The sequence below is a fragment of the Chlorocebus sabaeus genome, chromosome 21 (genome assembly GCF_047675955.1).
Source record: "Chlorocebus sabaeus isolate Y175 chromosome 21, mChlSab1.0.hap1, whole genome shotgun sequence".
In the NCBI taxonomy this organism is placed as follows: domain Eukaryota; kingdom Metazoa; phylum Chordata; class Mammalia; order Primates; family Cercopithecidae; genus Chlorocebus; species Chlorocebus sabaeus.
Window position 1 is genome coordinate 28,637,477 of NC_132924.1, and position 16,949 is coordinate 28,654,425.

The 16,949-nt window shown below is 42.6% G+C and overlaps 2 protein-coding genes across 3 annotated transcripts in view; one reads left to right on the forward strand and one right to left on the reverse strand.

Annotated features, from left to right (window-relative positions):
* The window catches only part of BBS9 (Bardet-Biedl syndrome 9), a 557,785-nt gene that overhangs the window by 510,469 nt on the left and 30,367 nt on the right, over positions 1-16,949 (reverse strand). The window lies entirely within an intron of this gene.
* RP9 (RP9 pre-mRNA splicing factor) lies at positions 1,326-15,889 on the forward strand. The gene is made up of 6 exons (XM_007981653.3): positions 1,326-1,521; positions 10,133-10,163; positions 11,246-11,375; positions 13,323-13,414; positions 14,137-14,198; positions 15,254-15,889. The coding sequence occupies exons 1-6, from the start codon at positions 1,370-1,372 to the stop codon at positions 15,450-15,452; spliced, it is 666 nt and encodes a 221-aa protein (XP_007979844.1). The 5' UTR covers positions 1,326-1,369; the 3' UTR covers positions 15,453-15,889.

The window sequence follows — 16,949 nt, forward strand, 5'->3', positions numbered from 1 at the left end:
TTGCTTGAGGCCAGGAGCCCAAGACCAGCCTAAGCAGCATAGTGAGACCCCTGTCTCTACAAAATAAAGAAGTTTAAAAAGTTAAAGAAAACGAATTTTGGAAAAAGCAGTATCACATAGAAAATTAATGAGAATATATTATCAAGGACAGCCATGTCCTAAAAGAAAAAAAAAAAAAAGCTATTCATCATGATGCAAGACTTCAAAATATGTTAATCATCATAAAAGTTGGGCAGTTCATGTGGACAGTCTCCATGCAATTGCCCATCATCTATCCCTGCAATACACATTTTCTATGTTGAATTTTCTTTTGAGTTTGCTTTTGTTTTTGTTTTCTCTTTTAGCTTCTTCATTTTTTAAATTGTCAGCATTATGTTTCACAATTCACTATGCTATGTATTACATCTCAACATCATTTCTAATACTGGAGGCATCAACTGTATAAAGACTTTTAGAGAGTTCTCATTTCTTTTAGGCATTTTTTGCAAAGATGACTCAAAGCTCATTATTACAATGGCGACTGTGTATATAAGCATTATACATGTATGTAAAAATGTAGAAACTTCCTCAATAAATAAAGAAAAGTCTTTTTTGTACATCTGCATTTGTGAAAGATGAAATTTCTCAAGATCTTGGCTCTTTGGGTGACTGGTACAGTGGTGACATCATGGTGACCCACCCTGTCAAAAGACTTAGGTTGTCTCTCATGGTATTTCAGATAACTGCAGTTATAAAGCTGGGTGCACACAATTACCAAACAGTGATATGTTCATACATTTCACTTTTTGAACTTTTTTTTTTCTTTTCTGAGAGACAGTCTCGCTTTTTCGCCCAGACTGGAGTGCAGGGGCACGATCTCGGCTCACTGCAACCTCTGCCTCCCTGGTTCAAGCAATTCTCCTGCCTCAGGCACCCAAGTAACTGGGACTACAGGCGCCCGCCACCACGCCTGGCTAATTTGAACTTTTTTTAATGAATACAGTTCATCTGCTCATCCCTGTGTGACTGTTGTTAGTATACTTGAGGTGGGCGTGGCCAGGCGGGAACCCCCAGGCTCGGGAAGCTCACCCAGGGTCCCCAACCAGCGCCTCGCCCCGCTTCCGCTCCAGCTAGGCGGCGCTCCCCGCCCACCGGCAGCAGCCGGTCTGGTGGCTGCGCCTCGGTGTTGGGGCCAGGCGCGGGGAGGCGGGGATCTGGCGGCCAAGGCTGGGACTTCGGGGCCGCTGGGGTGAGTTGCGGGGCGGCGGCGGGAGGGGGCGCTGCGGAGCCGCCCGACCGCCGCGCGAAGGAAGTGCTCTCTTGGCCGCCGCCGCCGCCGCCGCCGAAGCCGCGCCGGAGGGGTTGCCCGAGCCGCGCTGCGGGGGCCGAGATGTCGTCCCGGCCGGGGCGCGAGGACGCGGGGGCTGGGGGCGCGCGGCGGCCGCGTGAGCCGCCGGAGCAGGAGCTGCAGCGACGTCGGGAGCAGAAGCGGCGGCGGCACGACGCGCAGCAGCTGCAGCAGCTCAAGCACCTGGAGTCCTTGTGAGTCCCGAGCTGCCGTCCGCGCGCGGCCCCTTTTCTGAAACCAGGGGCTGGGGGCGCGGGACGCGGTGGTGGGCGCTAGGCCGGGTCCTCCGAGCCCCCTCGAGCAGGCGCGGGGGCCGGGCTCGGCAGGAGCCTAGTGCGGGCGACCGATGTCGGGCGCCGCGGTCAAGGACTTCAAGTCCGTCCTCCTGATGGGGAGCGAGGGGCGTTCAGGGAGCCAACTGCCGCTCGGCACCGAGCAGAATCTGACTTGGGAGGCCCTGCGCTTGTCTAGCTCCAGGGAGTTCCAGGACAGTCCAGATGACCGGGAGAGTGTAGTATAAAGAAGATTCAAATGTAGGAGAGGGAAATATGGCTTCCCTCTACCTTTCTAAGTTCTTCAGCTGGACCACAAATTAAATTGTCATAAGACAGATTAACAGGAGAAAAACTGTTTTAATTATGTACCCATGCACTGGAGGGCCACAAAAGTGGGAGACTGAAAGAAGGGCCAGGGAATAGGGGCGTGGGCCTTTTGGGGCGTGGTGCAGACGTTGTGGAAGGGTGAGGGGGGGGTGAATAAAGGTTGCTTTGTTATCCCGATGAGGCCCTCGGGCGATAAAAGTTGCCTCCAAGCAGCTCTCTTCCTGATACAGAAACATTTACTACAGAAAATTTCCTTTATAGGTGTAAATTTCTCTTTACAACAGGAGGAGTCGAAAAATAATAAGAACAAAAGGGAAAAAAGCAGAGTCATACGTTATTTTAGGCAGTTGAGGGGTAGCTGAATAAGTTATCCTGTGTTGTTTGATTCTGTTACTTATAGCTCAGTCATCAATATGCCGGAGTGGCATGTTTGAGGATGGTGTATTCTTGTCGTTTGCAGTAATTTATCAGGGTGGCTTTTCCTAAATTCTAACACAAACCTGGGGTGGAAAGTTCAGTCAGCAACTCTTTCAGTTCTTGTCCGTGATTCTATAGTTAGCTGCCTAAAACAACCTTTTCTGAGTGTGGCATTCACTCAATTATTCAAGAATTCGTTTCTGTTTTAGGCACTCCTAGTTACCTATGCTAAGTAGGTGTTAAATTAAGTACAGCCTAAAGCTGCCTCCTTGAATATTTTAAGTTTAGCCTAAAAGTTTCTCTATACTTAGTGAACTGTAACCTAAGTGGATGTGTAAACAGACTGTAACCTACTGTTATAAGTACCTGAGTCTCAGACAGTCACAGCAGCTGATTTTCAGGCCGTCACAGGTGGTCAACCTTTGAAACCCTTTTCAAATAAGGCAGATGCCAGGCTGTATGGAATCCAGCTATTTCTCTACCTCACTTTGCTTTTCTGTACATCACTTTCCTTTTCCTGTCCATAAATGTCATCCCACCAGGTGGCAGCCTCAGAGTTGCTCTGGACCTATTCTGGTTCTGGGGGTGCCCGCTTTGAAAACAGTTTTTTGCTGAAGTAAAGTTTAATTTGTCTACTTTTTTAAAAACATAATTCATATAAGGAAAGATCCTCAAAGAGTTAAAATCCTTTATAATTAACTTTCTAGGAGGTTTGATGTGAGATAAATTCCTATGTTGGGACCTGGCCTGCTCTTTTTCCAGCGTGGCCCGCTCTGAACTTTTCCCCTTAGCAGGGCAGGGGTTGCAGGATAGAGACTCTGCATTGTGCGCATCCACGTTACAGGGCAGTCCTGACCCTTTCAAGTCACTATGTGGCGCTCGTGGTCTCCCAGGGAAGTCAGGTGTTCAAAGGTCTTCCCCTAGTATAAGCACCAGAATGCCTGGCTCTGCCCAGCCCTCAATGTATTTAGCTATAGGATGCTAGAGGATGGTTAATTCCACTTATTTGTAGCTCAGAGAGCTTTTTCACAGATGAGAGAGATTATAACCTACTTTTACAGATGAAAAACTGGAGGAACAGTGGTTAAGTCATGTGATCAAGCATACATTGACCAGCTAACCAGCAAATCTAGAGCTGAACTCAGGTGTCTGATTGACTGGTGGGATTTTTCCAGTTTCTGAGATTTAAAACTGAATGAGCTGTTGAGATATTTGCTTTGGCTAGCTCAGAATCTTGTTTGAGCTTTAAATTGTATTTATACCAGAGTAATATGTAGTTTTAAAATTCAAATAGTACTAAAAATGCTACCAAAAAATAGCAATAGGCTGCCTCACTCCTCAGTAACCACTCATATTCCCTGTGTCCCTCTTCCCCCTCCCAAACCAGGCTTCTCTGTGTAAACTTTTAGGTTTTACTTCTGGGATTTAACTGTATATTTATTTATTTTTAATTTTTTACTTTTATTTTTATTTTTGAGAGAGAGTCTCGCTCTGTCGCCCAGGCTGGAGTGCAGTGGTGCAGTCTTGGCTCACTGCAACCTCCACTTCTTGGGGTCAGGTGATTCTCCTGCCTCAGGTTCCCAAGTACCTGGGACTACAGGCGCACATCACATGCCCAGCTAATTTTTGTATTTTTAGTAGAGATGGAGATTCACCGTGTTAGCCAGGATGGTCTCGATCTCTTGATCTCTTGATCTGCCCACCTCAGCCTCCCAAAGTGCTGGGATTACAGGCATGAGCCACTGCGCCCACCAACTGTATATTCTAAATTGCATATTTATGCTGTTTACATCAATTCAACATCTTAGACATACCATTAACTTCTTGTCATAGTAAGGATTTAGTTCTTTACCTACCCTTCTTGTTTATAATCTTCCAGTATAGATCTATCATAGCAGTTTTTGCTAAACAATGCTTAGTATTAACATTATTATAACTAGGCTGGGCTCTGTGGCTCACGCCTGTAATCCCACCACCTTGGGAGGTAGAGGTGGGAAGATTGCTTGAGGCCAGAAGTTCTAGACCAGCCTGGGCAACATTTATAGACCTTATCTCTGCAAAAAAGAAAAGAAAACAAATTAACCAGGTGTGGTGGTACATGCCTGTGGTTCCAGCTACTTGGGAGGCTGAAGTGGGAAGATCTGCTTGAACCTGAGGGGTTGAGGCTGCAGTGAGCCCTGGTTGCACCACTGCATTCCAGCCTGGGCAACAGAGTGATATCGTGTCTCAAAAGCAAAAGCAAACAAAAAATACAGTAATATAACTATGAATTATTACTCACTTTTGAGCCAAGTAGTGTTCTCTATTTTGCTTTCTATACTATTGTTAACTTTTAAGTAGTTAGTGAGAGTCTGTTTTTTACTTGCTTAATTTTCTACTGCTGTTTTTCCCCCAACGTCTCCAAAATCTGAGTACCATAAAGGTGAAAAGTTATCTTTCCTTACCTATCATAGGAGTCACAGCGGATACTCCTAAAACAAAAGATAGGTCAACAAGAGAAAAGCATAACAAATGTATTTAATCACAGTTTTATGTGACATGGGAACGTTGAGAAAGGAAGCCCCAGAGACCCAGAGGAAACTATTTTTATGCTAAGTTTGGATGAAGAATGTATAGCAGTGTAGAAATATAATTGGACAAAAAAGGGTATAATACAGTGGTAATAGGGAAAAGCCCAGCAAGGCCTGTCTATTCAGATTTTTCAGGCCTCTGTGTACGATTACTTCCTCCCAGGTATGGAGCAGGACCCTTTCTGGAACGAGGGGTCCTGATCTATCAAACAAGGTAGGTCAGCTAAATTTTTTATGGCCAGCTCTGATGCAGAAAGGCAAGGAAATGTTAGGGTAATATTTGTAGGAGCTTATTATTATTGTTTTAAATATTTAAAGAAAAGTTCCCCTGAGATTTTGTCTTTTTAAAAAAAAAATATTAAAGTTATTTGTATGTCTTCTGGCTTGCTTTGTGGGAGACTTGTTCTAGTTTTTATGGCCCACTTACGGAAAAGAGGAATTCTGGCCTCTCTGACTGCTTTGGGGAAGAAAGAAGGGCAGGAGACAGGAGGGCAAGAGAAGGTCAGAGAGCAGCTTTCTTCTGAGGCCTTCTCTAATCTCATTTAGTTCAAAGTATTCAGCATGCCAAAGCACCATACTTTGGGGTATCATTTTCTGAGCCCCAATAGTACTTTTTCCACACATAACTACATATCAGGTAATTAATCAGTTCATTTTTTACCTAGACTCTTCATTCTGTTGTCCTTCAGTACAATAGTTACTTTTTAGACCTGGTCTGGCTGTGGTCCTAGAGCATCCTTTCCCACTCTCCTATCTTGCATCTCATTCCTGGATTCCATGTCTTCCTCTTTATATGTTTACTCTCACATTTTACCAAAGCCAATTCTGCAACTTCCTATGAAAGAGTGCACTGGAGGTAAATCTTTTGATACCTTGCATATCTGAAGATGTCTTTATTCTATCCTAAAACTTGGTATATAATTTGACTAGGTATAAAATTATAGGTCAAAAATGATTTTGGGGCTGGGCGTGGTGGCTCACACCTGTAATCCCAACACTTTGGGAGGCCAAGGAAGGAGGATCATTTGAAGCCAAGACTTCAAGACCAGCCTGGGCAATAATGTGAGACCCTGTCTCTACAGAAAATTTAAAAATTAGCCAGGCACAATGATATGGACCTGTAGTTCCAGCTACTCGGGAGGCTGAGGCAGGAGGAAAATAGTAACAACAATTTTCACTCAGTTTTGGCGATAGTACATCCCTATCTTTTAGCTTCCAAAACTGCTAAGGAGTTTGATGCCATTCTGACTCCCTTTCTTTTATGTTACCTATTCAAGTTCACCTCACCCTTAAACGTTAAGAAACTATTTATTGCCGCCATCCTGAAGTTTCATGATGTCAGTCTTTTCCAATTGACTTTTCTTTTTAACTTTTATTTTAGGTTCAGGGGTACCTGTTAGGTTTATTATATTTATTTCATCACCCAGGTACTAAGCCTAGTACCCAATAGTTATTTTTTCTGATGCTCACCCTCCACCCTCAAGTAGGCCCCCCAGTGTGTGTGGTTCCCCAGTGCAGTTGACCCTTTTTTTCTTGACATGTCATAAATGCATTAACCACATACATAAATTTCTGTCTTATTTCTTCTCCTCAATTTTGTTTTTTCCTTCTTTTGATTTTCTGTTGCTCTGTCTCTTCTGTTTGTATTTTCACTGTACTTTGTAGATGTACTTTTTCTCTACTAAACATATTTTTTAATTGTTATATTTGTAAATCAAAAAGCTTTTTCTCATTCTGCAAGTTGTTTTTTATAGCATCCTGTTCTTGTTTCATAAGTGAAATATCTTCACTCATCTATGAGGATACTCACTCGTTTTTCTTTTTTGTTGTCTTTTGTTCCCTACATTGCCTCTATTTCTTATTTGCCTTTTCTTTTGATTTCTGTCTTCCATTTAGTAATGTTTTTTCTTTCTGTAATGCCTGAGTATCCTTGAATCTCAACCATATTTTGTTTTGTTTTGTGTTTTTTAGAGACAAGGTCTCATTCTGTCACCCAGGCTGGAGTACAATGGCATGATCATAACTCACTGCAGCCTCGACTTCCTGGGCTCAAGTTATCCCCCCGAATCAGCCTGCAGAGTAGCTGGGACTGCAGGTGCACACCACGACACCTAACTAGTTTTTTTACACTTTTTTTTTAGAGATGGAATCTTACTATATTGCCCAGGCTGGTCTCGAACTCCTGGCTTCAATGAATCCTCTCACTTCAGCCTCCCAAAGTGCTGGGATTACAGACATGAGCCACTGCTCTGGCCTCAACTCATTTAAGAGTAGGTGCTATACAGCTCTTGTCAAGGGCAGCTGTGTGAGGGAGAGAAAAAAGAGAGAAGGTGTTGTTTGTTGATCAAATAGCTTCATGATACAGCGCTCATGCTGCAGGGTACCCTTTTTATCAAGAGACTTCCATATGTCAGTAGTTGGAGATTTTTTTCTGGGGCTCCTAAGTTCCTCTAGAGAAGCGTCTTGAGTCCTCTGCCTGGGGGCCAGGGATCTCTGCCTGGCTGCCAGTGTTGCTGAGTTGAGGAGGCTAACCCTGCAGGCTCCTTCAAGTGTTGGGCAGGCAGCCTCCTGGCTGTAGGAAGGAAGCTGCATCTTCTGAAAACTGTTACCGCCTCCACCCCAAGAAGTCCATTGCGGTTTCCACTTTCCCAAATTTGTTGAAAACTTCCTCTGATGTTGCCTCCTTTTGAGATATCTTTATGGCCTTTTTATTTTTTCACTGTCATTTTTAAAGTATCTGGGGAAGGAGACAGATAAGCATGTTGGTCAGTTGGCCATGTTAAATGGGAAACCCCACAGTGCTGTTTTATAAATTGAATTCAAATCTTTTCATCCCTGATGTGATGGAGTCTCCTGAGTCTCCACCACAGTTTTCCCTCGGTGACCCTGCCTGCCAGGCCCCTGAGGGCATCGGAGGCTTCCACCTGCTCCAGCACTCTCTGTCACTCAGTAGCTCCTGGGCTGCCAGGCATAACAGAGTGGACCTTCTGGGTGTATGTGGCAGTTTCACTTCTGCCACACAGCCCCTTGGATGCAGCTGCAGGAACAGCTGTGTGGAATGGAGTACACTTGCATTAGGGACTCTTCTCAAAGAAAACCCATCTCAACGGTCAACAGAAAGAGTAATTTGAAACACTTAACAAAAGATTTCTTACTCTACACACACTTGAGAAGACGGCGTGTCTCCCCTCAGATATAACTAGTCTTCTTCCTACTCAGAGAAAGTTAGTACAGTGCGAATGACTAAGTAAGGCTTTTCAGATGGCACAAAATAATGCACGTCGATCAACTTTTTTCTTTTTATCTTAAGAATTAACTGCAGCTGGACACAGTGGCTTATGTATACAATCCCAGTTCTTTGGGAGGCCAAGACAGGAGGATTGCTTGAACCCAGAAGCTCAAGGCTGCAGTGAGCTGTGATCGCGCCACTGCACTCCAGCTTGGGTGACAGTGACTGCAGAGATAAATGTATACCTCTTAACTGTCACACTGTAGAACCTAAACTGCACATAAACATACTTCAGTTTTCTAATCTCTATTTAGTAGTTAAATATTACTTTGAGAAATACCTTTTTGAGTATACTACATTAATGAATTGTTCAGCCCTAGGAAACAGCATGAACCACCCTTCTTTAAACTTGTGAAAACACTTGTAAAATGGACCCTGGGAATACCATTGCTGATAATATTTCCAAATGTGCAATTGCATCACACTCATTTTCATCTTGACAAGAAGAGTTACTTTTTTTTTTCAGAATTTGGATCTCAGTTTGATTGGCCATATATTTTTTGCATAATGCTTGTGGCTCAAAAGGATTCATTTACTGGATTTTTGGATTTATAGACTTTACTGTCAAGCTCCTTCTAGTCTCTATGCATAAGGTGTAGCATTAATGCTTCTAATGAATGGCTACAGATAAACTATATCATCTTCACAAGTTGTGCAGATTTCCATGGTTTTTGCTCCGTTAGGCCTATGTCATGCCACAGATTTTTGTTAGAAATATTTTAAGCATCTACTTTGGGAAAGCACTGTACCACACTTACAAAGCTAATCGTGTTAATACACAGTTGTTTACACAGGGAACAGATCCGGGATTAGTAGTATTTCTCATCCATTGTCCATGAAGTTACTTTCTCCCACATCTTACAGAAGGGGAGAATGAAATTTTTTTTTTTTTTTTTTTTTTAAAGACAGAGTCTCACTCTGTCTCCCAGGCTGGAGTGCAATGGTGTGATCTCAGCTCACTGCAACTTCTGCCTCCCAGGTTCTTCTGCCTCAGCCTCCTGAGTAGCTGGGATTACAGGCGACCGCCACCACACTCAGCTAATTTTTGTATTTTTAGTAGAGACAGGGTTTTACCATGTTGGCCAGGCTGGTCTCGAAATCCTGACCTCAAGAGATCTGCCTGCCTCGGCCTCCCAAAGTGCTGGGATTACAGGTGCGAGCCACCACGCCCGACCCAATGAAAATTATTTCACTTTTCCCTTAGTCTATTCTTGACTCCCTTTTCCAATACTCATTGTCTTCTAAAGAGTCCCTTAAACTATGCATAAGAGTCCGAATGAAGAAAACATTAAATCATTAAGTGTTTCTGTATGTTGCAGTTGTTCTGAAGTATTAAAATGAGAGAGCCAGGTGTTATGGTGCCATGGTACACGACTGTAGTCCCAGCTACTCAGGAGGCTGAGGTGGGAGGATTGCTTGAGGTCAGGGGTTTGAGACCAGCCTAGGCAACACAACAAGACCCTGTCTCGAAAAAAAAAAAGTACTTCCCTAAAGGTTTAAAGGGTCAAGGGACAGACCTGAGCTAAAAATATTTGCAGATTACTCTTTTGGGAGGAGGTACAAATCGCTTTAGGAGCCCGAGAGTTGCTCTTTGAGTGCACAAACACCTCGCCTTCAGAATTTCCTTCCCATCTCGCTGCCTGTCCCATCTGGAGACTTGCGTGCTCAGCATTCTGGGTCTTCTCTGGGTTCAGTCCCTGGATGGAAATAAGGAAGGCCTGGCCAGTCTCAGATGGGAGGTGCCACTGAGCACAGGGAGGAGAAGCGTTCTGCTCTTCTCAGGTGATTGTTTGTCTGCAAATCAGCGATAAAAGCTTATTGTTGCTAAAATCTCTGATTAAAAATCCTACAGCCCCTTTTTTGCAGTAACTTGATGTGTTATGTTTACATTAACATGGTTGATAAGGTTTTGTTTTTTGTTTTCCAGTTATGAAAAACCTCCTCCTGGGCTTATCAAGGTTAGTGTGAAGTTTGTACTCTTGGTTATTCCACTAGACATACTTGTAGACTTAGTAACTTGTTATGAAAAATGATTGCATGATAAATCTCCTTTTAGCAAAAGCCTATTTCTTTCCTGCAGATGACTGAGGGGTCATAATTTTTAGTTTTGTCACAAGCCACTGCCTTTGTGGAAATTTCATCAGCCATGTTTCCCTTCCCCAAAGAACCAGTGCAGGCCCACGGGGATTCCTTGGCCTTGCCCCTCTTCTCTCTTGCTGGGGACAGCATCTCTACGCTCCTTTTCCTTGTCGGCCTCACCCAGCTCAGCCCCTTGGTCCATCCTGTGCCAGTTTCTTGAGCTCAGCAGCTCAGAGAGCAGTAAACCCTGAGGAGACCCAACAGCTCATCCAGTCCTGCTCCCCAGGGCAGGCATCCCTCCTGCAGCTCCCTGGCCACAGCACCAGGGTGTGTGCGCACGAGAGAGACTTAGAGTGCCAGGCCACAGCAAAGAAAACTTGCTGTTTCATAACTCTCAATGAAGAAAGATTCTTTAAAAACATTAGTCTATTGTAAATTTAATATTCATAGAAACTTGAAAAAAATCCAAATTTAAAAACACATTAATTGTAAATGCAGTTATTGAGTGGCAGAAATGCACATCAGAGATACAGCATGCATGTGACTGTAAAATATGACAGGGCCTTCAGGGTATAAGAAGCTATAACAGGCCATTTCTATTATTCCAGGAAGCCTGGTTTACTTTAATTCTACATTTTGAGGTAGTGAAACTTTTTTGTTTTTAATCTGAAATCTAATTTGGAGCTCACCACTCATTGCTATATAAGGATAGATTTTTCTGCTTCACCAGTAACTTTTCTCTAAGAACAGCTACATTGTTTTTGGTATAATTATTTTGGTACATTTGTTTCTTGTTTTTTCAATCAGGTGTAACTTGTCTTTTTTTCTAGTTTTGAGGGGTAACTAAGATATTGTTGGCACCAGAAGCCCAGGAAAAAGCCAGGCGAGGGTGACTCCAAGGGGAGCAGGACAGAATCCAGCGCTCTCTTGCCATGCTGTTTATACCTGTTCCCTTTTTTAGGAAGATGAGACTAAGCCAGAAGATTGCATACCAGATGTACCAGGCAATGAACACGCCAGGGAATTTCTGGCTCATGCACCAACTAAAGGACTTTGGATGCCACTGGGGAAAGAAGTCAAAGTGATGCAGTGTGAGTGTGGGAGAGTTTCCCTAATCCATGCAACTTACATGCCGCAAAGGGTGTTTACTTCTTTTATTTAACTTGTTCTCATCACAGCCCTCTTATAGCCACGGCATGTTCTCCATCTTCTAGATGAGGAAGCATCCACCCCACCCCCTACCCCCGTGCCATGTGAAGACAAAGAAAGAGGGCTGTCATCTTAAGCTAGGAAGAAAGCTCTCACCACAAACCCACCTTGCTGGGACCCTGATCTCAGATTTCCAACCTACAGAATGAATGAGAAAACCAGTTTCTTCTGTTGTTTAGGCCACTCAGTATATGGCATTTTGTTATGTCAGCCCGAGCTGACTAAGACACCATCTTTCTGCAAGTTCCCTTAGCCTCTCTCCTATGCTGCATCACCCATTTTCCTGTGTCTTGAGTCTTCTTTATTATTATATTCTCTCCTTATGGTATAACAAATCCTATGGCAGTTACCTTCAAAATGGATTTATAGAAGATAAAAATGTCAAGACCTTTACTTTTCTGGAATTGTCTTTGACAGATTTTTAACTTTACCAGGATATTGAATTCTAATTTAAAAATCAGTTTCCTTAAGAATTTTGACGGGAATGCTTCATTGCCTCATCATTTGTTAAGAGCACAGATAACATGCCTCAGAATTCATTATCTATCAGTTTTTCTTCTTTGGGTGGGTTATATTTTCCCAGAGAAGGCTCCCACGTGGAGGGAAAGCCATGCTATGAGTGTTCTGGGAGCCGAGTGGAAGGAGTCTGGAAATGGGTCCATCTGCTTTTCATTCATTCGTGTGACCCTTTGTGGCACTGTAGCAGCTTCCTTCAGACCTACCTGATGTCTCCCTGTTCTCCCTGGCCAGAGACCCTCTGTTTTGCCTTTTCCACACATTAAACAACCTTCTGCCAGGGTCAGGGAAACAGGGTCTCAATCTGTCACCTGGGCTGGAGTACAGTGGTGCGATCACAGCTTTCTGCAGCCTCAGCCTCCCAGAATCAGGTGATCTCACCTCAGCCTCCGAGATAGCTGGGACTACAGGTGTGTACCACCAGGCTCAGCTAATTTTTTTGTATTTTTGTAGAGATAGGGTTTCACCATGTTGCCTAAGCTAGTCTCGAAGTCCTGGCCTCAAGCAATCTGCCCGCCACTGCCTCCCAAAGTGCTAGGATTACAGGTATGAGCCACTGTGCCCAGTCAACATTAATATTCTAAGAGAACTTGTGATTTTGTTTACTTATAATAAGTGAGAGCTTTGAACAGACTCAACCTGAGAAAGAAGCTTTTATAGTGTCTAAAATAGTAAATGAGAAGCAGAGATACTTTATGAAAATATTTACTCTGAAACATATACTGAGACACACTTTTAAAAAAATGTACCTTTTGGGCCGGGCGTGGTTGGTCACACCTGTAATCCCAGCACTTTGGGAGGCCGAGGTGGGCGGATCACCTGAGGTCAGGAGTTCAAGACCAGCCTGGGCAACATGACAAAACCCTGTCTCTACTAAAAATACAAAAATTAGCCGGGTGTGGTGGTGCGCACCTGAAATCCCAGCTACCCAGGAGGCTGAGACAGAAGAATATCTTGAACGCGGGAGGCAGAGGTTGCAGTGAGCCGAGATCACACCACTGGACTCCAGCCTAAGCGACAGCGCAGGACTCTATCTCAAAAAAAAAAAACTTACCTTTTGAAGTAATTTTCCATTGGATTGCTTCATAAATACTTGGTGATAGAATATTATTCCTAAAGGTATAAGACTCAAGAATGCTTGGGAAAGCACTTAGTTTACCTCTGTTTCTGGGATCTTACATGGCTTGTCCATAATTATATTTTGTTTTAGAATTGGAGTTTAATGAAGAAAAACTTGAATATATTCTGCTGATTCTTTATCTTGAGTAGGTGAAACTGTGTTACCTTATAGAAATATTTCTTTTTGTTTTTAGGTTGGCGTTGCAAACGGTATGGTCACCGAACGGGCGACAAAGAATGCCCTTTCTTTATCAAAGGCAACCAAAAGTTAGAGCAGTTCAGAGTGGTAAGTAAAGTCCCAGAGTGTCAATTTACATTTATCAGAAATAGTGAAAATCAGTGAAGCAGAAAGTCACCAGTGAACTGAACGTTCACATAAAATACATTCCCAGAAGCCCTTTGACCAAAGTGTGTGATGCTAACTACATGCTTATTAAATTACATTTGTATGACAAATTAGCTCTTCAACAAAAAAAGGAATTCTTATTAAAGTAGTCTTTGCTTATAACTTGGAAGAGTGATTGCTTTTTTTCTGAAACAGACATTGTTATCTATTCAACCCCCCTTTTTAAAATTTACTATGTAAAAAGTCATGTTTCATAGCTAAAATCAGGGATTTAATTTCCCAGTCTTTAAAGAGTACATGTCTTTAAATTGTAAGATTAAAGTGTCCATATGTTTTTTCTTTAGATGACAGTTATTTCCTGTATTTTTCTTTTGTTTGGTTTTGAGGTGGCAGTGTTACAGTTCTGTGACTGCTCCTGCAGAGCAGGGCTACCCCAAAGACAGTGTGCTGAGAGTAGCCATTTCCTGTATTTTTCTAATTGGAAAATCCTTTTTTTAGCTTAAATGAGTTTTCAGTGATGTGACCTAGAACATGTTGAACATGCAGCTACATCAAACAGAAAAAAAAAAAAATAAGCTGGTTTTCATAACATAGGCATTTTATTGTATTTAACTTCTGGTCCATGAAGCCTAACCAAACCTTAACCTTCTCTGACGCTTAAGGCACATGAAGATCCCATGTATGACATCATACGAGACAATAAACGACATGAAAAGGACGTAAGGTGAGGTCATCCTGATGATAACAATATCCTCTTAAAGTTTTAAAATTATATAAAGTTGGAGAAAACCACTCTAGTGTTAGAGGAATGGTGCAGTAAACATGGTACTTCAATTGTGAAAATATGTGGAGTGCAGGAGTCATGGCTGAAAAGGCCAGTGTTGGGAATGAGCAGGCCAGCCTTCTCCTTGGGTTAGCTTAAAGCCATGGGCTTGGTCCAGCTCTCTGGCCACTGCAGTTGATGTTGGCAGCCCATGTTGTGCTGTCTACTTGTACAGTACAATTGATACTTTCATATGATGCAGTTTATCTTCTCCAAAGTCTTTAGGGATCTGAGCTTTTGTTAAAAATTATACTTAGGCCAGGCTCAGTGGCTGACACCTGTAATCCTAACACTTTGGGAGGTCGAGGCCAGCGGATCACTGAAGTCTAGGCGTTTGAGATCAGCCTGGGCCATATGTCAAAAACCCCATCTTTGCAAAAAAATTTAAAAATAAAAATTAGCCAGGTATGGCAGCATGCACCTGTAGTTCCAGCCACTCAGGAGGATGAGGTGGGAGGATCTACTTGACCCCAGGAGGTTGAGGCTACAGTGAGCCATGATTGTACCACTGCACTCCAGCCTAGGTGACAGAGGAAGACCCTATCTCTTAAAAAAAAAAAAAATTAGACATGATTAGAGAAAGGTGGAAAAAATTGGAGGGTTTTTTCAAATTGGTGGCATGATAACTGTTAAAGATGTAGATTAAGAAATTGAGCAGTAGGGGAATGGTTTAGTAAAGTATGCATCTGTTAGAAATTACAATTGTAAGGACTGTGGAGACAGGAGAAATGTCTAGGACAATAAAAATACAAAATGGCTTGTACACTGGTTACAGTCACATAAAGTAGGCATTCAGGTGGAGAAGAATGGAGAAAACAGGTAAAAAGAAAAATACTGTCTTTGTGACATGGTTATTCATCTTCCTCCTATACTGCTTTTGAATGACATATTTATCTAAGAAACTGTATAAGTTAAAGCTAAAACTCACTGTTCTTTGATCAATTTTGAATGTTTAGGATACAGCAGTTAAAACAGTTACTGGAGGATTCTACCTCAGATGAAGATGGGAGCAGCTCCAGTTCCTCTGAAGGTAAAGAGAAACACAAGAAAAAGAAGAAGAAAGAAAAGCATAAGAAAAGGAAAAAAGAAAAGAAAAAGAAGAAAAAACGGAAGCACAAATCTTCCAAGTCAAATGAGAGTTCCGACTCAGAGTGACAAGGATGTGACTTGTTCAACATTCTCTTCTCAAACACTGACCAAGGAACAGAGGAAGATGCAGTCAGAGAAAGTAGCAGGATAGCGATGCAGAGACAGGAGGATAGGTGGGTCACAGCAGTGAGCTCCCACCTGCCTTCCAGTGAAGATGTGACTCCAGGAGAGGGAGTGTCTCCTTCCAGGTGCTAGCTCTGGACAGCCGCTGATTTTAGGTAGGAAAGTTTCTTTGGTGTTGTCCTCCCTGCTGGTCACAAGAGTTTACGATTCCTTGGAAATGTCTCACGCAGGGTGACAGGACTGGGGGAGTCTCTGAGGTGTGTCTTCCATGCCCTCCCACAGCTTGTGCCCTCCACATTGTGGACTCAGGTCCCATAGATATCAGGCTGGAGTCTTCTCTGTTGTTAAGAATAATAAAAGCTCATTATTTATTTTTTAAATGGAATATATTTATTTATTAATAATATATAAGTATAAATAATACATAATACAAATTTAAAATGTACATAAAATTTAATCATGGAAACTCTTCTTTCTTCCTTTCTACTCCACTTACTTTCCCCAATGTCTACCAGTGGTACTAGTTTCTTGTGAATATTTTATATATCCCAAGCAAGTACAGGGCTTTTCTTACACAAATGCTATCCACATGCACTCACACATAGTTACATTTTAAACTTAGAAGTATGAACCTTGCAGTGGTCAGTAGCTGAGGAGGGTTGGATCCAGGACCAACTCCCTCAATCCCTCATAGATACCAAAATCTGTGGATGCCCAAGTCCCTTACATTAAATGGCGTGCTATTTGCCTGTTGCCTACATACATCTTCCCATATACTGTAATTCATCTGTAGATTACTTATAACACCTAATACAATGTAAACAGTTGTTATAATGTATCATTTAGGGAATAATGGCAAGAGAGAGTCTGTGCATGTTCCATAGAGACAGAACCATCCATTTATTTTTTTGAATATTTTCTATCTGTAGTTTGATGAATTCACAAATGTAGAACTTGCTGATAGGGTGGGCCCACTGTTTTTATATATCGAGTATATTTGGCTTTACTGCCATATCAGAATTGTACATTTACATTTACCTGACATGATTTGTTGATTGGGGGCTAGGGAGTTCTTAAAACAATGAAAAACCTTGTATGGCTACATTCTACTTCACTTGCTTTCTACTACCAAAGTCCCACAATTTTCACAGAGTGACTAAGAAAAAGTTTAGGAATATACAGAGATTTCCATACTGGGTCAGGTACCCACATCCCAAAATCTCTCTCCCTTTCTTTCTCTTCCTGTTGCCTGAGCACAGCCCACCTGTGCCCTTGTAGCTGAGACTAGGCCACAGTTGAAGCATCTCAGGAGGCCAGGGTGTGTCAATCTATTGTTTGCTGAGCCAAAGTGAAGCTGGATCTTGCTCATAGGCAAGTGTGTTCTTCTGTGGCCAACACTGGACTCTTGATGCTTTAGGCACTCAATCAGGGTCCCAGAAA